Source organism: Euleptes europaea, chromosome 5, assembly GCF_029931775.1.
Source record: "Euleptes europaea isolate rEulEur1 chromosome 5, rEulEur1.hap1, whole genome shotgun sequence".
In the NCBI taxonomy this organism is placed as follows: Eukaryota; Metazoa; Chordata; class Lepidosauria; order Squamata; family Sphaerodactylidae; genus Euleptes; species Euleptes europaea.
In genome coordinates this window covers 103,033,407-103,057,451 of record NC_079316.1, presented here as the reverse complement: position 1 = coordinate 103,057,451, position 24,045 = coordinate 103,033,407, and the positions used below count along the sequence as shown (strand labels likewise).

The following is a 24,045-nucleotide window of genomic DNA, read 5'->3' as shown; positions in this document are numbered from 1 at the left end:
AAGGTTTTTGGGGCGGAGCCTGAGGAGGGCGGGGTTTTGGGAGGGGATGCCATAGAGTCCAATTGCCAAAGCGGCCATTTTCTCCAGGGGAATTGATCTCTATCAGCTGGAGATCAGTTGTAATAGCAGGAGATCTCCAGCTAGTACCTGGAGGTTGAGCAATCAAAATATACACCACCACACTATTACACACAGTCAGGAACTTAGTATGGAGTCGACTAGTTAATTAGAATTGTATGTTGTAAGTCTTTCACTGCACATTTGCACTTTTGCACCTATGTGATAAATTGTCAAGTTCTGGATTACTTTGTGTCTGTGATTGACTTGATATTAACTAGCCGACTCCATACTAAGTACCTGGAGGTTGGCAACCCTAGAGGTAGGTTGGGCTGAGAGAGAGCAAAGAGAACTGGGACTAGCCCAAGGTCACCCAGAAGGCTTCATGTGGAGGAGTGGGAATCAAACCTGGTTCTCCAGATTTAAGTCCACCGCTCTTAAGCGCTACATTGGTTTTCTGCCATTTCCCTGTGTCTGGGCTCACACCTGTGAATAAATTACGGAAGTGTATGTTATGGGGAAAGCTCTTAAGGTTAGGGGCTATGGAGGAGACCATACAGGAGCCCCTGGAACAGGAGTGTGATCTCAAATTACCAGCAGTCTATCCTGCTTTCCCTATTTCTGACCTCAATTTTTACCACATATTTTTCCACCAAAGCTCACTACGTCATGATAACCCCAATATGTTGGGGCTTTAGGTAACTATATGACAGGAATACATTTCACCACCAACTGATAACATGCCAATAGCCATGGGAAATGGGTTCTTTTGTCCCCAGGGCCTACTGTAGCGTTTGCTTAAGTCTGTACACTCCCCCAGAGAGACGTTTTCAGAGAGGAAGGTTTTGATTCCTTTTTCTTTTTGAGCAAGAGGTGGCAGAAACGCTCGTGCGAGATTTTTTAATTGGTGTTAAGTCAGCGCTAGGAAGCGTACTCGGGGTGTTAATGATATGGAGAGTTAGTGCTGAGAAAGGTGTAAAAATTATCGGCGAGACTCTTAAGGCAGCAATTTGGAAGAATAGTCATAAAGCCATCCAGTGTGTTTCTTTATGTTATAATATTGTTCCAACATGCCTGCTACCAGGAGGGCTGGTTCAAGATCTTCATCAGCCTAAGCTGGGGCAATGGGACAGGTTTCTCACCACCAGCAAGGAGAAGGTGAGCCTTATGGGTGCTGCCAGTACCTCTGGAGGTTAGGGTTGCCAGGTCCCTTTTCACCACCGGCGGAGCTTGAGGAGGGCAGGGTTTGGGGAGGGGAGGGACTTCAGTACCCTAGCGTCCAATGGCCAAAGCAGCCATTTTCTCCAGGGGGACTCATCTCTATCGGCTGGAGGTCAGTTGTAATAGCAAAAGATCGCCAGTCACCACCTGGAGGTTGGCAACCCTATTGGAGGTTGGTTCGCTCTTTGATGGGCACAAGAGCAGGCGATCTTCCCAAACTACCACCCTCATCAAATACGATGCCCCACATGGCTGCTTGGGTGATGGATTGGCCCAGTCAACTTGTGAAGCATCAGTTAATACCCAGGATATTAGCTCAGGAGAAAGTAGGCTGGAGAGATGAGTGGATTCCATTTTTGCATGTTTGGGATACTTTTACCGTCTCCATAATTAACTGAGGATCACCATTTTGTATATATTTTCAGTAGCAAATATTTTATCTGCTTATTGTGCAGCTAAGAGGTCACTGGATTGCACCAATGCTAAAATATGTTCCCTTCTTCATAAAACTAGTGTGTATGCGCAATTTGCAAATAAAATGCAACGTTATTTTTTTGTACATGTAACTTCCTTTAAAAAAGGTATGAAAGGGTTTAATTGGAAGTTGATACATCCCCCAATAAGAGAATGTATCCATCTTTCTTCTGATGTACCTGTGCCCACCCCCAAGCGAAAAATCTGGGCAAATTCTATGGACATATCAACGTTTTGAAAAATATCCATATTATTGATCATACCGAAATGATCAGGGTGCTAGAGCAACTGCCCTATGAGGAGCAGTTAAAACGCTTAGAGCTGTTACCGCACTAAGTATTCCCAGCGATGTTTCAAGAGTTTGGAAATGTTGTAAAAAAAATCTGTTCACACTTTCAATGTTTTCCCACCGATTTATTAAGAGTTTGAAATTGTTGTAAAAATGGTGTTCGCACCTACTTTGGCCCCTTCAGCTGTGAAGACGTCTTCCAACCGTTTATTGGCAATGGTATCCAAAAACCCTTTTACAAGCGGTATATTGGTTTGCTCCGTTTAAGTGAGTCACTAATGACCCGCGAGTCTGGCGAGAAGCCCTCCCTCCCCGCCCAGCCCAGCCCAACCCAACCCAGCCAGCCAGCCAGCCGCCCTTCTCCGGGGTGCCTCTCGGCGCGGCAGCAGGACCTGCAAGTCCGGCGAGAAGCCGTCCCCACCCCCCAGCAACGTTTGGGAAATCCTTGAATGCCGTGCTGGAGTAGAAGAGTGCGGTAGGGAACACATCAGAAACGATGTATTATATAACGTTGTCCAACTTTAAAAAATGCCCTAGAAGGCTGAGTGCGGTAACCCCCCGTTTAGCTTGGAAAGAAGGCCGTTAAGGGGAGACATGATAGAGGTCTATAAAATTATGCACGGTATGGAGAGAGTGGACGGGGAGAAGCTTTTCTCCCTCTCTCGTAATACAAAAACGCTAACTCATCGGCTGAAGCTGGAGGGTGAGAGATTCAAAACAGAGAAAAGGAAGTATTTCTTCACACAACGCAGAGTTAAATTGTGGAACTCCCTGCCCCAGGATGTGGTGATAGCTGCCAACTTGGAAGGCTTTAAGAAGGGAGTGGACCTGTTCATGGAGGAGAGGGGTATTCATGGCTACTAGTAAAAATGGATACTAGTCATGATGCACACCTATTCTCTCCAAGATCAGAGGAGCAGGCCTAATATATTAGGTGCTGTGGAGCACAGGCAGGATGGTGCTGCTGCACTCGTCTTGTTTGTGGGCTTCCTAGAAGCACCTGGTTGGCCCCTGTATGAACAGACTGCTGGACTGGATGGACCTTGGTCTGATCCCGCATGGCTTTTGTTATGTTCTTATGTTACCGGAATACTGTCCTAGTATATCGCTCGAATAATCTCGGGAAGAGCCAGCACGGTGTAGTGCTTAAGAGCAGTGGGCTCTAATCTGGAAAACTGGGTTTGATTCCCCACTCCTCCACATGAGCGACAGACTCTAATCTAGAGAAACGGGCTCATTTCCCCACTCCTCTGCATGAAACCAGCTGGGTGACCTTGGGCTAGTCACGGTTCTCTCCGAAGTGCCTCACCTACCTCACAAGGTGTCTGTTGTGGGAGGAGAAAGGGAAGGAGATTATAAAAACCAACTCTTCTTCTTCTTCTTTTTCCCCCTCTTCTTATTCTAGTTTAGTGAGGGTGCTGAGAATTCTCCGTTAGGGAAGCCGAGCTCCTTTTATAGAACTACAGTTCCCATGGTTCCTCTTAAGTTAAAATGGTGGTGCAATTTTATGCCCTTTAACTGCCCCATCCATTGTTAGGGTTGCCAGCTCCGAGTTGGGAAATACCTGGGGATTTTGAAGGTGGAGCCTTAGGAGGGTGTCGTTTGGGGAGGGGAGGGACTTCAGTGGAGTATAATGCCATAGATTCCACCTTCCAAAACAGCCATTTTCTCCGGGGAAACTGATCTCTGTCGCCTGGAGATCAGTTGTAATAATGAGCATTTTCCAGCCACCACCTGAAGGTTGGCAACTCTATTCTTTGTATATTTGATGTATCTGGGTGGGCACCACCCCTTGTCAGATTTGAGTCTTCTAAATGCATGCAAATCATGAGAGGGTGGGCAGGAAGGGATGAGTCATTGCTCAATTGTTCTCGCCCTTTCTTACATGCCCAGAGTAATGCCGATCGCCACTTTGGGGTCAGGAAAGAATTTTCCTCCAGGCCATATTAGCCAGGGGTCCTGGAGGTTTTATGCCTTCCTCTGGGCATAGAGCAGGGGTCACAGGAGTAGTGGGGGGAAGGTAAGTTTAGAATTTCCTTCATTGTGCAGGGGGTAGATGGCCCTTGAGGTCCGTTCCAGCTCTGTTTCTAACCCTACTTGGACTAGCTGTCTTTATGTCCACAACATTTCAGAAATGTACACTTAATTCACTGGCTGCTACCCCCTTCATACATAAGGATATAGTGTGCATACCTGCAATGTGCACATTACATACCATGTGCACATTTGCAAATGATAGACCTGGATCCTATGACCACGATCTGCCGGTAGCTTTGTGCCAACCGCAGCACCACTCACTTCCCCTGCTACCCATTCTTCGGTTTCCCCAAGGGCTCATTGAAAACAACTGATCTTGCACAGGGACATGGAGAAGTTTTTCTCCCACTCTCATAATACCACGACGCGGGGTCATCTGCTGAAGCTGGAGGGTGAGAGATTCAAAACAGATAAAAGGAAGTATTTCTTCACACAACGCATAGTTAAATTGTGGAACTCCCTGCCCTGGGATGTGGTGATGGCTGCCAACTTGGAAGGCTTTAAGAGGGGAGTGGACCTGTTCATGGAGGAGAGGGCTATCCATGGCTGTTAGTAAAAATGGATGCTAGTCGTGATGCATAGCTATTCTCTCCAGGATCAGAGGAGCATGCCTGTTATATTAGGTGCTGTGGAACACAGGTAGGATAAATGCTGCTGAAGTCGTCTTGTTTGTGGGCTTCCTAGAGACACCTGGTAGGCCACTATGTGAACAGACTGCTGGACTTGATGGGCCTTGGTCTGATCCAGCATGGCTTTTCTTAGGTTCACAAATGAAAGAACGAGTGCCTAAGGTAGATATTTCCACTGTTTCCAGAGTGAACACCTACAGAACGTAGTCATAGGATCCAAGCCAATAGATCTATTTTCCTACAAAATAATGAGAGCTCTTCTTTAACCAGCAAGCAGAGTCACATTTTTACCCATAATGTTCTACAAGCTCTCTCTTTTCAGGAACCCATGTATATACGCTCAACGGGACAGACCCAGAAGGGGATCCAGTGACGTACGGCCTGAGTTTTGAAGCTGGGTCTAGAAGTTACTTTGCTGTTGATGAGAACTACGGGAACATCACTCTGATTTCGGAACTTGATCGCGAGGTATGGTCCAATAAGGATGAGTTTAAAATGGATTTCACAAGGCAAAAAGGATTTCCCCGAGTCAGACATCGCTAATGAATTTTTCATTTTATTTTTTTGCCTTCAAGTCACAGCTGGGAGAGTTGTGTGTAAAGTGCTGTCAAGTCGTAACCAATTTATTAGAAGCTCTATGTAAAGGTTAAAAATATTTAAAAACATTAAAATATCTCAATGGCATTTCCTAGGGTTGATAACTGTAACCACATACCAAACGCGTTTCGGCCTATTGGGCCTTCATCAGTGGTTAATTAAAACACATGTTAAGCCTGCACACATTTACAGAAATAAATAAATACATACGAGTGTTAAGCTGCAGTACTGCAGTCAAAAGCTCTGCTCACGACCTGAGTTCAATCCCGACGGAAGTCGGTTTCAGGTAGCCGGCTCAAGGTTGACTCAGCCTTCCATCCTTCCGAGGTCTGTGAAATGAGTACCCAGCTTGCTGGGGGTAAAGGGAAGATGACTGGGGAAGGCACTGGCAAACCACCCCGCAAACAAAGTCTGCATTGGAAACGTCAGGATGTGACGTCACCCCATGGGTCAGGAATGACCCGGTGCTTGCACAGGGGACCTTTACCTTTTACAAACAGTTCAAACCCAACCAGGCATGTGTATAGGTTGTAAAATCTATTACCAATTACTCAAACATCTGGTCAGATTGGTTCTAGTTGTTATACTGGTTAGTATATGTCTCTCATATCGTAGCTCTACTAAGTTGATACCTGCACACATAGTATACACATAGTATACACATACAATCCACAGTTGCAAACGATGCATAGAAGTGCAATGAAGAAAGTCATGTGTTAGGTTTTCATGTGTTTCTGTTTTCTTCACTTCTCACTTCCCTCTGTGACCCCCTAGTCTCGTGCCATGGTCCCCCATTTATGCAATTTTCACCTGAGGTCCCCTTGGAATATCCTGGGGTCCCCAGGTTGAGGATCCTATGGCCCCAGGATGAGAACCACTGCTCTAGGCTGATCCTGCATTGAGCAGGGGGTTGGACTACATGGCCTGTATGGCCCCTTCCAACTCTACAATTCTATGATTCTAAAGTTTCAGAAATGTTTTATTTACATTTTTTTTGAAACTCAGCCTGTTTCTAGCAACTGCACTATAAACAATTTATTCTTTTTTTTTCCAGATAGAAGATGAGATTGAAGCCATAGTCAGCATATCAGATGGCTTAAGTAAAGTAAGTATTTCAACAGAAAAGAAACTTTTTATACAGGTTCCCATTCAGGCTACATATTATGCAATGAAAATGATCCCTTTCCAGTCTCCTAGCTGTCTGTTTAATTTCACAAATGCTTATTTCAAAGTGATTGTATAATGAAGAATTACTCCTAGATTTTGTAAAACAGAAATCAAGTGGCACCTTTAAGGCTAACCAGATTTATACTAACATAATCTTTCATGAGTCAGATCTCTCATCTTCAGATGCATGAACCATTCCAATATTGGCCTTACCTGAAATATAGTCTGTCTGTTTTTCCTGGATGCATCTATCTCTGGCCCATAGACCAGAACCCATTACCTCTGCTGAAGTCAATGTCTGTCCGTCCCCCATCTGGGTCCCTGCAAGTCACTCTCTTGCCAAGAATCCAAGAGTAGTTTGGTACCCTTGTATCTAACTTGCAAGTAGACGTTGGCTGTATTCATCCTTCCTGCATTTTCATGGAGAGAGTCCAAAGCTCAGTGATAGAACACACACTTTGCCTACAGAAAACCACATATTAAATCTGTAACATGTCTAGTTAAAGAATCTCAATGGTCTAAATCAGTATGTGACAGATTTATATGTCCATATGTTTTTCTTCAAAAAACACCAAATCCAAAATTATTGGAGCCAGCGTGGTATAGTGATTAAAAGCAGTGGTTAGTAGTGGTGGACTCTAATCTGGAGAACCAGGTTTGATTTCCCAGTCCTACACATGAAGCCAGCTGGGTGACCTTGGGCTAGTCACAGTTCTCTTAGAGCTCTCTCAGCCCCACCTACCTCACAGGGTGTCTGATGTGGGGAGGGGAAGGGAAGGTGATTGTAAGCTGGTTTGATTCTTCCTTAAGTGGTAGAGAAAGTTGGCATATAAAAACCGACACTTCTTCTTCATCAGGGAACACTGTAAAGATTTATAAAATTATGACTGGATAGGGCTCTGTGCTTGTGCACTGACTGGCCAATTTTTACTACCAGCATCATTTACTATCAGCCAATTTTTACTACCAGCATCCTTTGTGCCATTGAGTGTTGACACAGAGTAGGGTATTTTGTGGAAGCTGAAGAATCCCATACAAACGTGAAATCATGCAGCCGTTGCTTTGGGCCCGGAATGTTTTCCCGCTCTTATTCCACTAGCATTTAGGATTCCACTAGCATTTAGGTTGGCAGCTCGGAGTTGGGAAATACATGGAGATTTTGGGGGTGGAGCCTGAGGACAGCAGGTTTGGGCAGGGGAGGGACTTCATTGGGGTATAATGCCATAGACTCCACCTTCCAAAATAGCCATTTTCCTCAGGTGATCTCTGCCGCCTGGGGCTCAGGTGTAATCCCAGGAGATCTCCAGCCACCAACTACTTGGAGGTTGGCAACCCTAATTATCTAGTGGAATTGACTGGCAATAGAACATTCAGAACATTTTTTAAAAGAACGTTGCACAGTATGTGACTAACTCATGGAATTTTCTGCTACAAATTGTGGGAACAGCCACTGTGGTATAGAGGTTAAGAGCGGCGAACTCTAATCTGGAGAACCGGGTTCGATTCCCCACTCCTCCACATGAAGCCTGCTGGGCGACCTTGGGCTAGTCACAGTTCTCTCAGAACTCTCTCAGCCTCACCTACCTCACAAGGTGCCTGTTGTGGGGAGGGGAAGGGGAGGTGATTGTAAGCAGGTTTGAGACTCTTTAAAGGTAGGGAAAGGTGGGGTATAAAAACCAATTCTTATTCTACTAGCCAGAAGGCTTTTTTAGAGGTCTAGGCAAATTCATGGAAGATAAGTCTTGAACGGGGATAACTAAACATACCTCTGAATACAGGTGCAGAGAGAACAGCAGTTGCCTTCAAGCTCTGAATCTCCACTTTCCATTGCCCTGGTTGCTGTTGGAGAGTGCAGATCAGGTACCTGGACTACATGGATCCTTGGTCCAATCCTACAAGCTGATTCTTACAATCTTTGGTCAGCCAAAACTATACCATTCCGCTCAACAACATGTGAAGCCTTCCTCCAGCCTAAGGGGACTTCCTCTAACTTAAATGGTTCCTTGTGCCAGAGGAGGAGTCACTTAAGGTGGAGGGAGGCCAGTGGAAATGAATACTGCAAACTCTCATGCGTTGAAATTTGTTTTAAAAGACAAGATCCCATGTGCTAACTCCACAATGTTAATTATTTTCACACAATTTTCTGTTCATATTTATTTTTCTGTAATCATCATTAGAGATCTAAAGCCACTTTTAGAAGAGTGATTGTGGGGTTATTGCACTTAGTAGCTTGGCAATGCAGTTGTTTTTTAATGGATCCTAAAATTATTTCAGTTAATTTTGACACCAGTGAATTATGATACCTGTGAGACACAAGTAGAGCCCCGTGGCGCAGAGTGGTAAGCTGCAGTACTGCAGTCCAAGCTCTGCTCATGACCTGAGTTTGATCCCGACGGAAGTCAGTTTCAGGAAGCCGGCTCGAGGTTGACTCAGCCTTCCATCCTTCCAAGGTCGGTAAAATGAGTACCCAGCTTGCTGGGGGTAAAGGGAAGATGACTGGGAAAGGCACTGGCAAACCACCCCGTAAACAAAGTCTGCCTTGGAAACGTCGGGATGTGATGTCATCCCATGGGTCAGGAATGACCCGGTGCTTGCACAGGGGACCTTTACCCGGTGCTTGCACAGGGGACCTTTACGCTGCAAGTCCATAAGTTTTGAAATCTGTTTGCCTATTTAAAATGTCATTATGCTTCATTTCAGGTATCAGAGAAAGTCAGAATCGTTGTCACAGACGCCAATGATGAGAGCCCAGAATTTCTCAACACACCATACATAGTCCAAGTCCTGGAGGTTGGTGGTGCTTCTTTCAATCTTTTGATTAAATATGAATGGGAATCAGATTGGGCCTGGGCACTTCACACAGCTGACAGACATGGTGGTCATATCAGCGTGGACTTGACTTCTGTCGTAAGCTTTGAGTTGGGTGGTTGAAAAAGCCTGCTTAATGGGTTTCTCAGGGGTTATGCCAGAGTCCAAATATGGCTGGCCCACTCATAGAAAATGGAAGCTGCAAGTGTTTTATGAAAACGAGTCTTCATAACCAGGGACAAGGGAGGTCTGCAGTCATAAGAACATAAGAAAGGCCATGCTGGATCAGACCAAGGTTCATCAAGTCCAGCAGTTTGTACACACAGTGGCCAACCAGGGGCCTCTAGGAAGCCCACAAACAAGACGACTGCAGCAGCAGCATCCTGCCTGTGTTCCACAGCACCTAAGATAATGGGCATGCTCCTCTGACACTGGAGAGAATAGGTATGCATCATGACTAGCATCCATTTTTACAAGGAGCCATGAATAGCCCTCTCCTCCATGAATAGCCCTCTCCTCCTCCAGTCCTTGGACCTGAAAGTGAAGCTACTGAGGAGACAATAGAACTGCATAGAGCAGGCTTAGGTTTAGGCTTAGGTTTAGGTTGGGAGTTTCCCTGAGCCTTGTGCTTCTGAGATCACCCAAGCTCTGAGTGGCCCCTCATGTTAGAGGCCTGGGCAAGACTACTTCATGCTAGGGTTAGAACTTATTTTCTTCAACAACCGCCCTCCTGCTGCTGGTGAGCCACCAGCCTTTTAATTTATTACACAAAAATCCTTACATGTCCGTTTCTTCTTCTACATGTATCTTTTACCTTATTTTTTAAAAGGAAAATATTTCTAAAATAGCTGCCAAATTACTCCAGGGATCAGAAGAGAGCAGTGTGTTGGTGACTCACAGGTATCAGCCAATCAACCAGAGCTATCTTCCATCAGTGACTGGTACAAATTTGCAGGGAAGTTTTTCTTCCAAGGAGCTCCGTCTCCAAGAGAAGGTTCATTTGTATTGGGGGGCGGGGGCGGGTTCCAAAGCAGATTCCTCAAAGGTTACATCAGCCTTTGCCATGACTTTCCTGGTGCACCTTTCCCAAGTTCCAGATCGTACACTTCCCAAGCAACAGATATGTGGCTGTTCTGTGCTTAGCTTAAAAAGAAAATCTTTCATAAACTTCCATTTATTTCTCTTTGCATCCTGAAACAACCTTTCTTTTCTCCCCCTTTCCTGAAACTACCAAATCGATCATCTCACATTGTAGCTGTTGCTTTTCCCACCCTTTCTCATCTCTCAAGTGAGACTTAACAGCTGTGAGGTGTAATAACTTAAAGGAGAAATCATTTTATTGATTGATTACATTTTTACTCCACCCTCCAGGGCCCAAAGGCCAGGCTCAGGACGGCTTACAAAAGCCAGAATAATAAAATCAATAAAACCTTAAAATATAATTTAAGTACATTTTAAAATAACCCAAATCATTTCAATAAATAAGAGAATAATACTCCCCCCCGGTGGGGCTAAAATCACGTCATAGTTGTCTGCAGCTCGACAGATAGAACTGACCTCCCCCCAAAATGGGGGAAAGGGCTCAGCAGCGGGGAGGGGAAAAATATGTCCCTTCAGAAGGACCCTGATTCTACTGTCTGCTTGGATTTACAGAATGCTCCCGCAGGAAGCAGCATCTTCAAAATTGAGGCTGTGGACAAAGACACAGGATCAGGGGGGAGCGTCACTTACTTTCTACAGGTACATGTTGTCTGAATTGTTCCGAAATCGCAAGGAAAAAGAGAAGAGACAGGGCAAATTCATAGGAACACGAGCCTTGTGGCAATAACAAAATTTTACTTCATGGTAGTTGTTGTATCCTCTGACTGTGATGTGAAGCCCAGGATTATTAAAACGTCCTCAATATTCTGAGGCGGTCGACTGACCCCGGTGCTGTATGTATGGGATTACCACTCTATAAAATGGTACTGTTTATCATTTAAGAAGAGGAGGAGAAGAGTTGGTTTTTATATGCCAGCTTTCTCTACTACTTAAGAAAGAATCAAACCAGCTTACAATCACCTTCCCTTCCCCTCCCCACAACAGACACCCTGGGAGGTAGGTGTGGCTGAGACAGCTCTAAGAGAGCTGTGACTAGCCCAAGGTCGCCCAGCCAGCTTCATGTGTAGGAGTGGGGAAACCAACCTGGTTCACCAGATTAGCCTCTGCTGCTCAAGTGGAGGAGTGGGGAATCAAACCCGGTTCTCCAGATCAGAGTCCACCACTCCAAACCACCTCTCTTAACCATGACGCCATGCTGGCTCTCACCACGCTGTATTTAAGTACATTTTTATCCAGCCGTTTCTTCAAGGAGCTCAGTGCAGCATCCATTCTTCTGTGCACCTCTGTTTTATCTTTTTGACCACCCTGTGAGGTAGGTGAGGCTTAGAAGCGCGTAACTGTCCAGATGTTACCCAGCAAGCTTCCAGGACAAAGTGGGGATTTGAACCTGGCTCTTCCAGATCATAGCCCAGTGCTCTAATCACTACAGTACACTTGCCTAGAAGTTAGATGGGTGGATTTCCCCCACAGCCACCCCCCTTAGAGCTCACTGCAGTTTATTTGTTCATGCTGCTAACCTCAGTTTCCAAAATATAAACTGGAAACATGGCTGGTCCACCTTGCAAAGTAGTTCTGAGAATGGATAAGAAAAAGTTGTTAGCTGTCTTGAGCTGAAAGGATAAGCATGGGATTATTTTGTGTCTCTGCTGCTTACAGTACCATGAACTGTGTAGTGGACAGATGCATCCCTAGGATAGGAAGGGGGTACATCAGTAGGGTTGCCAACCTCCATGTGGTGGCTGGAGATCTCCTGCTATTACAACTGATCTCCAGGCAATAGAAATCAGTTCCCCTGGAGAAAATGGCTGCTTTGGCAGTTGGACTCTATGGCATTGAAGTCCCTCCCCTCCCCAAACCCCACCCTCCTCAGACTCTGCCCTCAAAATCTCCAGGTATTTCCCAACCAGGAGCTGGCAACCCTATACATCAGACTTAATAGTCACACAGTAAAAGAGTGCAGGAGTTTTGATATTCTTCCTCTGTAAAAGAGAAGCCTGAACTTGATTCCACTGTAGTTTTAACTCCTCCCTGTGAGTGTTTATCCTACACATGAGTCCGTCGCTCTCAGTAGCCAAGTGACTGTTTACAGACAACTACTATTTTGTGTCAATGCAGGAAACGGGCCTCTATCTGAGTGGCGGCAATTCAAGGTCCCTAAGGGACCATTTTCCCTATGAAGACAAAACTTGATGCAAACGTATCCCTTACTAGTGCTAACAGAACTTGCATTAGGGGGAAAAAACCTCACATCTGAGTAATTTTGATTTCTACCTAATGGGAGGTAAAGGTGTCCATATCAACATTTTCTTTCAGTGTTTGCTTGGACTGTGGACAGCTCACGAATCAAGAAGCTGCTTTTGAAAGTGCAGATATTTAAGTGGGGTTAAATCTAATCTTCTTAACGGGAAGGGGAAAATACTCAAAGGAGATATGCCCTAAGCCAAGTATTGTGAACAGCCGAGGGAGACAGAAAACCTGTTGCCTGTGAAAACTTTAATAGTTTTTTTTAAAGAAATATCTCTCCACACAGATCCAGATATTCAGAGGGTGCCTGACTATGCATTGGGAATTTCTCTTTTGCCAAAATCCTCACAGAAAGTTAACCTGTTGGAGAGGAGTACTAGGCAGGCGTATCTCTGAAGTAAAACATAGGGATGTGCGTTTGGATATACCCAAACTGAAATTAAATCCAAAATTAAATGTTTTGTGTTGGCTCAGGGATATCCAAAATTACCCAAAACACTCCTGAAATTTCGGGAGTAATTTAAAATTATCTCCTGAAATTTTGGGAGTATTTCAGATTGTGAGGAGTGGGTCCAGAGGAGGGCGACCAGAATGGTCGAAGGTCTGGAATCCATGCCCTATGAGGAGAGACTTAAGGAGTTGGGTTTGTTTAGTCTGGAGAAGAGAAGGTTAAGGGGTGACATGATAGCCATGTTTAAATATTTGAAGGGATGACATGTTAATGAGGGAACTAGCTTGTCCTCGGTTGCTTCAGAGACTAGAACACAGAGTAATGGATTTAAACTAAGAGAAAAGTGATTCCACCTAAACATTAGGAAGAACTTTCTGACAGTGAGGGCTAAAAATTAACTCAATTAAATTAAAATAATTTTTAATTAAGAAGTCATTTGCGTGTTCCCATTAGACAGTGTGCGGACTGCTCATTCTTTAAATTTTGGATCTGTGTACTGCCACACTGCTTAGTAGTTGTTGTTCTTCAAACTAAAGCAACAGCTAATTGGTTCCTTCCAGCAGATATCATTTCTAAGCTATTTTTTAAATAGCATATAATTATAGGAGCCCCGTGGCACAGAGTGGTAAGCTGCAGTAATGCAGTCAAAGCTGTGCTCACAACTTGAGTTCAGTTCCGACTGAAGTCGGTTTCAGGTAGCCGGCTCAAAGTTGACCCATCCTTCCATCCTTCTCAGGTCAGGAAAATGAGTATCAACTTGCTGGGGGTAAAATGTAGACGACTGGGGAAGACAATGGCAAACCACCCCATAAACATAGTCTGCCTAGTAAACGTTGCGATGTGACATTACCCCATGAGTCAGTAATGACCCTGTGCTTGCACTGGGGACTACCTTAACATATAATAGGTGCATACAGAGAATGTGCACATAAGCCAGAGCAAGGTTAACGTAGCTGGCCATTCCCCCACTTCTATGCGCATATTCAGCATAACCTATGAAGAACTGATGCATAGTTTGTCCATCTGCAAGTTCTTTTCAAAGTTATGCTGAACATGCATAGTGAAAAGAAGGGGCTGGGGAATGCAAGCAGGGATCCTTGCACACGTTTTTACTGTATGTCCGTGCCTCATATGCATAAACTACATACAATCCTAATGCCGTAAGAAATCTTCACCTTCTTTCTCTTTTCCCCCTCTGCCTAGAACGTTCGTACAAATAAGTTTACGATAGATCGTCACAGCGGTGTCCTTCGCATCAAAACAGGGATCGCTCTTGACTATGAAAAATCAAGAACGCATTTTGTTACTGTGGTGGCAAAGGTATGATGCTCCCTCTTGCTTGTACTTTCCCGACCAAAGGGAAGAAAATGTGCAGGGACAAGGAAGGGCACGCTTGCAGATTATTGAAACACTGTAAGATCTAACAAGCCCAGAATGGATTGTGGCATGTAATCTTTTCTCATCCTTGATTGTATGGTACTTCTGCTAGTCTATCAAAGCAATTCTCAAGAAGCTTTGCTTTGATTTCTCCAGGGGGTTACTTGGCCTCGAGTATCCTCCAGCATTTCTCACCTTGAAGTGCTGAAGGAACCTTTACAGTCGCCAAAAAAGTTCCCATAAAAGTGTGAGCCATCTTCTTGGGTGGCAGGGGCAGCAAAAGTTTGAATGCATTTTGAAAAAGGTATTGGCCGCTGTTCTCTAGAGCAGGGATGAGCAATTTAGGTATATCTGAAGCTATCTTCTATTTTCAACTTGGTCTGGTGGATTTATTTCTCTTGTGCCACACAGCTTCTCCCCTTCATTCATGATCAAGTTGGAGGGAGACTGTGGCTCAGTGGGAGAGCATCTGCTTGGCATGCACAAGGTGCAGGGTTCAATACCCAGCATTTCCAGTTAAAGGATCAGGTAGTAGGTGACGTGAAAGACCTCTACCTGAGACCCTGGAGAGCCGCTGCCTGTCTGAGTAGAAAATACTGACTTCGATGGACCCAAGGTCTGATTCAGTATAAGGCAGATTCATGCATTCTAAATTCCTCATAGTTAGTACACTTACACCAAAGCAGTTGGGAATAATTTGGTGTCACATACAAAACCTACAATTAGATTATTAAAGTAGGCCATGTCTCCATTGCTTGTAACTTTTAAAAACAACTTCTGTTTCCTTGTAAATAGGGTTGTCAGCTCCGGGATGGGAAATATCTGGAGATTTTGGGGGTGGAGCCTGAGGAGGGCAGGTTTTGAGGAGGAGAGGGACTTCAATGGGGTATAATGCCATAGAGTCTACCTTCCAAAGCAGCCATTTTCTCCAGCTGAACTGACCTCTGTCGCCTGGAGATCAGTTGTAACGTTTTCATGTTCTGTTTTTATTAATATTATATAATTTTAAAAAAAGAATTTTCTCTGGAATTCTCTCTGCTTGTGTGGAGAGCATTGCACACATTTTTAAGCACTGCAGATATATAATGAAACTTAAAATAAAATATATTTTGGGAAGGACCAGACCATTTCTATGTAAGGATCATGGAACTGCTTTGCATCCTAGGATGGCGGTGGCAAGCTACGTGGTAACAACAAAGTGTTCTCAGCCACAACCACCATCACGATCAATGTCGAAGATGTTCAGGACACACCACCAGCGTTTGTTGGCACTCCATACTATGGATATGTCTATGAGGACACCTTGGCGGTGAGTACTGCTGGGGTTAGGGTTGCCAGGTCCCTCTTTGCCACCGGTGGGAGGATTTTGGGGTGTAGCCTGAGGAGGGCGGTGTTTGGGGAGGGGAGAAACTTCAATGCCATAGAGTCCAATTGCCAGAGTGGCCATTTTCTCCAGGGGAACTGGCCTCCATGGGCTGGAGATCCGTTATAATAGCAGGAGACCTCCAGCTAGTACCTGGAGGCTGGCAACCCTAGTTGTGGCCATTTGAACTTTGTGAAAATTGTATAAATTCTGCAAGCAGAACATCAAAATTTGGATCTGAAGAGGACTGTGCATGCAGGCAGAAAAGTGGGGTATAAATAATTAAATAAATAAGACTGTTAATTTTCTCTTCTGGCCTTTTGAACATTATAGGATGCTATTCTGAAGGATCCCCTGATTGCCCTTTTAGAATATATATGAGAAATACAGAAAAGATTCGTTAGGATGGGTCTTGAATTCGGGTTCTGAATGCCTAGAATGTAGTCATTGCCCAATGCCTTTGTACTATGACCTGGTGATTGTGGCCATTTGGGGTTGACACAAGCCCTGAAAATGGGTTAGCAGGCCAAGGGAAACCTTTTAAAAATGGATTGCCTTGTTTTTTAGTGAGAGTTGGCTGTTTCCTATTGATATTTGTTATTTTTGGAATATTCAGAAATTCCAGGGTTTTTTAATTCTGAATCCAAAGGGTCACCATTATAAATTACAAATTCAAATGTTGGTGCTGATTCACATCCTTACTAATTAGCCATGATGTAGTAAGTGTGGTCTTAATATTTTTAATGTATTTTAAAAAACAACCATATCTTGTGGGTCTCGAACTTCTGAAGATTGTCTCATGAGGCTAAGATCCGTGAGGTTCATCACCCATGGCAATGGAAAGGTTATGGAACTCATTGCCAATAGGGGGTCATCTTGCCTCCTCGGTCCTTGCTTTTCATTTGAAAGTGGACATAATACCTTTCTGGACAGGTTTTTTTGGCATGTAGCTTCTGTTCAGTGTGTTTGATTAGCTTACGCATGAATGTAAATGCTGTCAAGTCACAACTGGTTCATGGAGACCCCAAGCAGGGGGCTTCCAAAAGTGAGAAACAGAGGTGGTTTGCCCGGGTCTTCATCTGCAGGGTCTTCGTTGGTGTTCTCCCATTCAAGTACCAAACCTTCTGAGCTTCCGAGAGCAGGCTATACCATGCCGCCTTCCCTGGCAATTTGATTTGCCTATCTGGCTGATATATCTGCTAGCACTAGCTACTTTGTTTTACATATGGAAGGATCTGTTTTGTTTGTTTTGCATTATTGTGTTTTAAGCCTGCTCTGGAGATCCGTATGGAAGAGTAGGAAAGCAGGAGTGCTTTTTATCATCTGCAACCTGATTAGAATTCTCTCTCCCCTTCATAACACTGCGAATCTTGCCACATTGAATCTGGTTTCTGTGACCTTTACATCAGTCTACTGTAAGATGCTCTCTGTGGGGCTACCCTTGAAGCTAGTGCATAATACAGCACCTAATGTTCTGGTTGGAGAGAGGCCTGATGATGCGCATATGACTCCTGCTTTCCCACTGCTGAAACAATTCCCATGGCTCCCAGTGTGTGCCAGGTGCAATTCAAGATGCTGGTTTTACAGTACCATCCTAATCAGAGTTACCCCCTAATAAGTCTGTTTGACTTAGAAGGGTCTAATGCTGCTTCGGTTGGCACTGTTAACCTATACAGCCTCCACAACCTGGGACCCACCAATCTGAAGGACCATCTTTCCTAATATATATCCATGGGCCAGCTGAGGTCATCACAATGTCATCTGCTGGTGATTCTTCTCTTTTCAAGAAGTGTGGCTTTCTTCTGTTACAGCCACACTGTCCTCTGTAGTTGCTCCAGTTTGTGGAATGGCTTGCTAGAAGAGTACAAAGAGCACCTTTTTCTGGAAGATTCAGGAAAGTGTGTAAGGCTGTAGCATTTGGGTTGAACTGGTTGGGTTGAACTGGTTGACAGCCAAAAGAGGGGGAACACAACCTAAAAAGTGCAGGGTGGAGGGTTGAGCTGAAAACTAAAACTTCTTTAAAAGTATTATATTTATTAGGTGTACACAATAAAATGGATAAAAACACTGGGCCTGGACTACAGGCTACATATAAAACCACAAGTATAAACCATTACAAAAATAGTCGGCACGGTGATGATATGTAAAATATAAATGACCAATAGACCAAACACGTTTTGGCCTCTTGGGCCTTCCCCAATGGTCAAATTATACAAAACATGATTATTCAAAAACACATCTGGAAATGCACTTTACAAGGTATTTTATCTGAAATTTGTAAACCTTATATCCTGTGTGGCTAGATGTGAATTAATAACACCGATCATAGGTCTTTCAGCATGGTAATTTGCTCACACAAGTGTCTGGTGCAAAAAAAAATTGGCTCCAGATGTGTGGTAACATCAACAAGTGACAAAATCTGGGAGTTACGCTAGATCAATGATTTGTAGCTGGTTTTGTTTCTGCTGAGACTCTGAAGGCAAAAATTGTGGAGGCTAAATCTGGGTAATTTTATTCTACTTTGGTTCTGAGTCTTTTACTGTAGCATGGTATTTTATTGCTTTTCTCTTGTGAACTCTGGGATAATTTCTTGGTTTTTAGTGCTGTTTTTGGTTGTATGTGTTTTCATTTTGTAGCTGTTCATGCTCTGAATAAGCAGGGTAAAAAGAACCTGAATAAATAAAAGATGACTGGAAATCTCTCCAAAATCTCTCTCTCCATTAGCAGATAGTCTTTGAGCCTTTGTACCCCCCCCCCACACACATAATACTCAAAACTAATCATGCCATGTTAATTAGATTGGATTGTACTTAAATTGTTTTCACATTGAGTTTCCCCAGTATTTTTGAAATAGAGTCAGAGGAGATATGTTGGAATGGAGAAACAACAAGAAAGAAGGAGTGGATTGGGAAAAGGAGAAACATGACTGTCAAGTCATGTGGGAACTAGGGTTCCCAAATCCAGATTGGTTCATTCCTGAACATTTGGGGATAGGGCCTTGGGAGTAGGGTTTGGGCAGGGGAGTGACTTCAATAGGGTGTAATGTCATAGAATCCACCCTCCAAAGCAGCCATTTTCTTCAGGGAAACTAAACTGTGTAGTCTGGAGATCAGTTAAAATTCTGGGAGATCTCCAGGTCCTACATGGAGGCTGGCAACCCTAGGGAGCATAGCTTATGGTAAAATACTTGCTTTCCATGCAGAAAGTCCCAGGGTCAGTACTTGGTGTCTCCACCTAACAGATCTTAGATAGTAAATTTGAGGAATGGCTCATTTGCCAACCTCCAGATGGTGAATGGAGATCTCCCGCTATTACAGCTGATCTCCAGGTGACAGAGATCAATTCACCTGGAGAAAATGGCCATATTGGAAAGTGGACTCTACAACATTATTCCTCCTTAAAGTCCCTCCTATCCCCAAACCCCATCCTCCTCAGACTGCATCTCCAAAATCTCCAGGTATTTCCTAACTTGGATTGGAAACCCTAGGAACGGCCCTTCTTTACCTGTAGCCCAGGAGAGTCTCATGCTAGTTGGAGCTAGATGAACCAATGGTCTGACTTGGATAACTTCAGTAGGAAGAAGGTAACAGGAGCCACACATGGCTTGGATGGGAACATTGTTAGAAAAGAGAAGGCCATGCGCCCCACTTTTTCTGACACTTATAATACAAGAGAGAGAATTTTAGCATGATTACACACACACACACACACACACACACACACACACACACATGGTCCACAGCCACATTGCTCTGCCACATGGTAACACCGATCCTACTTAATGCTGTAATCAAACTGCACAATAATGCAGTGCATTCCACTGCAGTGTTAATCTGGGTAGAGATCTGAGTTTGGCTTCAACGTATGAGATTGGGTTAATCCTGGTTTAGGTTGTAGGACTACAATTATCCATGGATGAGGTCATTATCCAGAGATGAAGCTAATCCATTGTTTATCTCTGTTGCGCTGTAGTGTGCTTTTCAGTCCATGCTAATCTTTATAGAGGTTTCTTCCTCTACTTTCTTCCTTCTTCTACAATTATTTCATTAGCTCAGGAGTGCATTTCTCTGCATACATTGTGGTAGCGTGCTCTGACAGAGGGCAGGAAAGCATGATTTCTAGGCCTACTGGAGGCGTTTTTCATGCACTTTGTAAGCCTTGGCAATAAAAGGTGCTATAAAACTGTGAAACACAATCATTTACCTTGTGGTGCTATTAGCCAATGATCTGGAATTACCTATAATTATTAAGTATGTTAGTTTTTTTTATGAAGCCCAGTGCAAAAATCAAGGATAATTGAGCATTAACTACCTCCACTATGAGCTCCATAACCAAAAATTTTAAAGCATCATAATGATGGGAAAACTTCCATCTTGCTAGATTAGTGACTGTTGAAACACTCCATGGAGTAAAGTTCAGTTTCCAGTTTTAGTATTATTTACAAAGCCAGATGTCTTATTGGACGTAGGGTTCTTTTTTGGAGAAAACACTTTTTTGGCTTAAATTTTTTTACAACCCCAAGATGGATTGCTTACAATGGCCCTTTTTGAGATCTCGGTAAAGTCTCTTCAAAGCAGTACAGTTATTGCAGCAGGGGTTGTGTGTAGGGTTCCCAACTCTGCGTTGCAAAATTCCTGGACATTTGGAGGTGGAGCCTGGAGAAGGTGGGGGCTGTTGAGGGAAAGGACCTCAGTGGGGTGTAATTCCATAGATAGGGTTGCCAACCTCCAGGTAATAGGTGGAGATCTCTGCTGTTACAACTGAACTCCAGGCAATAGAGATCAGTTCACCTGGAGAATATGGCCACTTTGGCAATTGGACTCTATGGCATTGAAGTCCCTCCCCTCCCCAAACCCCGCCCTCCTCAGGCTCCATCCCCAAACCTCCCGCCTATGGTGAAGAAGGACCTGGCAACCCTAGCCATAAAGGCCACCCTCCAAGGCAGCCATTTTCTCCAGGGGCTCTCATCTCTGTCTTCTAGAGATCAGTTGTGATTGCAGGAGATCTCTAGGCCCCACCTGGAGGCTGGCAACCCCAGCTGTGTTTGTGAAATACGGGGGCTTACTTAATATGAACATGTGGAATCTCTCCACCTGTCTCTTCTGCACCCCTTCTTTTCAGTGTGAAGAGTCTGAGCTGGAGGTTTTGCATTTATTTGGTTGCAGTGTCATCCTAGTGTTGCCAGTCTCCAGATGGTGGCTGGAGATCTCCGGAATTACAACTGGTCTCCAGGTAAAAGAGATCAGTTCCCCTGGAGAAAATGACTGCTTAGGAATGTGGACTGTATGGCATTACACCTGACTGAGGTCTCTGTCCTCCCCAAACCCTGCTCTCCCCAGGCTCCACCCCAAAAATCTCCAGAAATTTCACAACCCAGAGCTAGCAACCCTATGTCATCCTGAGCGCTTGAACTGTCCATAGAATGAATGGAGGCTTTCCAACTTGGTGATCAACAGATTGTTTGAATGCTTTGGGTACTAGTTTACTCCTTGCTTTGGCTTTGCCTGCTCCTGAATCAAAACTGAAGTGCATCTCAGTTTTGTTGTCCTTCATCCTTAGTTGTTTTTTCTATTTCTAGGGTTGCCAGGCCCCCCTTTCGATTGGCGGGAAGTTTTAGGGGGTGAGGCTGGGGCAGCTGTGCATATGCAATGGTGTCACTTCCGGGTTTACTTCCAGAAGCTCCGCAGCCGCTTTAACACCCAGAAGTGACGTCATGGCATGAGTGCACCCCCGCGCACACACAATCGCCACTCTGGAGCAGCTGGGTGGATTGGCGGGTAATTGCCTGCCGAAACCACCCACCTGGCAACCCTATCAATTTCCTTTCACGTCTGTTTGTCACTCTTTGTTCAGAAGTTACAGTGAACGCACTTATAAACTGTGTACAATGTACACTTGGTTTTGCATGGAGTGATTCTCATTCTACATTCAGTGCATGCACAGCTGAACATGTGATTCAAATCCAGGATTGCCAGGCTCCCAGCTCCCAGGTTGGGAAATATTTGGAGATTTGGGGGGTGGAGCTTGGGGAGGGAGGGGTTTGGGGAGGGGATGGACTGCAGTGGGGTATAATGCCATACAGTCCATCCTCCAAAGCAGCTGTTTTCTCTCAGGGAACTGATCTCTGCCAAGCTCAGTTAGGGCCTGGAGATCTCCCAGAATTACAACTGATCTCCAGACCACAGAGAACAGTTCCCCAGGAGAAAATGGCTGATTTGGAGGGCAAACTCTTTGGCATTATATGCCGCCATCTCCTTTAATCGCCAGGAATTTCCCAACCTGGAGTTGGCAGCCTGACTCCCAGATCTCCTGTTGTACCCAACCCCCATTTCTGCTCAGTAGGGCAGCAGGGAAAAACTGCTCCAAAAATCAGTGTCATTCCAACACCATGATGCCACTTCTAGGGCAAACATCACCACATCACCACATCAGTGACATCACCACATCAGTGCAATGCTCTAGGATTCACCAGAAACCTTATGGTAAAACCATCACGTTGACAATTCATCCTAAAGTGCTTCACCTTGATCCACCCTGGATGATGTCACTTCTAGATCCACCCTGGAAGTGATGTCATACCATCATAGGAACAGTGTCCTCCCACATCCTTGTCCCCCTCAGTCTGCCACCACAGACAGACAGATATTTATCTATCTGTCTAAAATAGTTTGCAAAGGAACCCTGTGGCGCAGAATGGTAAGCTGCAGTACTGCAGTCCAAGCTCTGCTCACGACCTGTGTTTGATCCCGATGGAAGTCGGTTTCAGGTAGCCGGCTCAAGGTTGACTCAGCCTTCCATCCTTCTGAGGTCGGTAAAATGAGTACCCAGCTTGCTGGGGATAAAGGGAAGATGACTGGGGAAGGCACTGACAAACCACCCCACAAAACAAAGTCTGCCTAGTAAACGTTGGGATGTGACGTCACTCCATGGGTCAGGAATGACCCGGTGCTTGCACAGGGGACCTTTACCTTTACCTTACCTAAAATAGTTTTCTCCCAATCAACAGGAGTTTGAGTGGCTTACGTAATGTATCCCCTGATATAATAACATCATTGTACCATGTTGAATGATCCACTGTAAACGTACTATGCATGATAATCCAATTCTAAGCCATGGTTGCCTGCATCCATATTTCCCTTCCAGGGGAAGGGGCTGTGGCTCATTGGCTGAGCATCTGCTTGGCTTGCAGAAGGTCCCAGGTTTAATCCCCGGCATCTCCAGTTAAAGGGACTAGGCAAGGAGGTGATGTGAAAGACCTCTGCCTGAGACCTTGGAGAGGCGCTGCCGGTCTGTGTAGACAATACTGACTTTGATGGACCAAGGGTCTGATTCAGTATAAGGCAATGTCATGTTTTCATGTGTCCAGGGAAGGCTAATTGGATGTCTGGGTTTGTTCATCACAGACCTACAGTGTCATTTTCGGGGAGCCAATAATAATACTTGCTAAGTAAGAACTTTGTGTTTGGCCAAGACCCATTTCCTCTATGTTCGTAGGAGTTGGGTGGTCTGTGGATCTCACTGAACTAGTACCCCAGGCATGTATCGTTTTGCTCTGTGAAGGCTTAATGGCTGATGCATTGGACTTCATGGTATAAACATCGTCTGACTAATTATGGACAGTCCAGTCATTTCCACCATGTTTGGCAAAACCAGAGAGGACATCAGTAGCGCATTTGGACCATGCTGTCATCACAGGTACTATCCCATCAGGAAGAGGATCTCTGAGGATCTTGGCCTGAGATGTTTGATCTTTTGGAAACAAAACTGTATCAAAAAGTAGTACCATAATAAATGAAAAAGCAGTCAGCCCAAAAAAATCGGTGAACTTAGTGTCTTAAAAGCCAACAGATCAATGGAATCACTTCACAAAGAACCCATGCTTGGCAAGATTGGCAAGATGACAGTTTAATGCTCTGTTCTTTCCTCATGCCCCACTGAATTTCCTGCAGTCTTACAAGATGGGAGGCTGTTGCTGGACTTGGGGTTGCCAGCTCCAGGTTGGGAAAATACTTGGAGATTTGGGGCATGGAGCCTGAGGAGGGCGAGGTTTGGGGAAAGGAGGGATTTCACTGCGGTATAATGCCATAGAGTCCACCATCCAAAGTTGCCATTTTCTCCTGGTGAACTGATCTCTTTAGCCTGAAGATCAGTTGTAATAGCAGGAGATTTCCAGCAAACACCTGGAGGTTGGCAAGCTTATTTGGGCTAATATGTTTTAGCAGTTTTACCT

General features: G+C 44.6%; 1 protein-coding gene across 2 annotated transcripts in view; it reads left to right on the top strand.

The window, feature by feature from the left end:
* Nucleotides 1-24,045, top strand: part of CDHR1 (cadherin related family member 1) — a 79,413-nt gene that overhangs the window by 7,173 nt on the left and 48,195 nt on the right. For both annotated transcript variants that reach the window (XM_056850114.1, XM_056850115.1), the window contains 6 exons: nt 5,030-5,175; nt 6,359-6,409; nt 9,172-9,261; nt 10,933-11,019; nt 14,279-14,395; nt 15,618-15,761. In XM_056850114.1, coding sequence (XP_056706092.1) covers nt 5,030-5,175; nt 6,359-6,409; nt 9,172-9,261; nt 10,933-11,019; nt 14,279-14,395; nt 15,618-15,761 — 635 coding nt within the window. The remainder of the gene's footprint in view (nt 1-5,029; nt 5,176-6,358; nt 6,410-9,171; nt 9,262-10,932; nt 11,020-14,278; nt 14,396-15,617; nt 15,762-24,045) is intronic.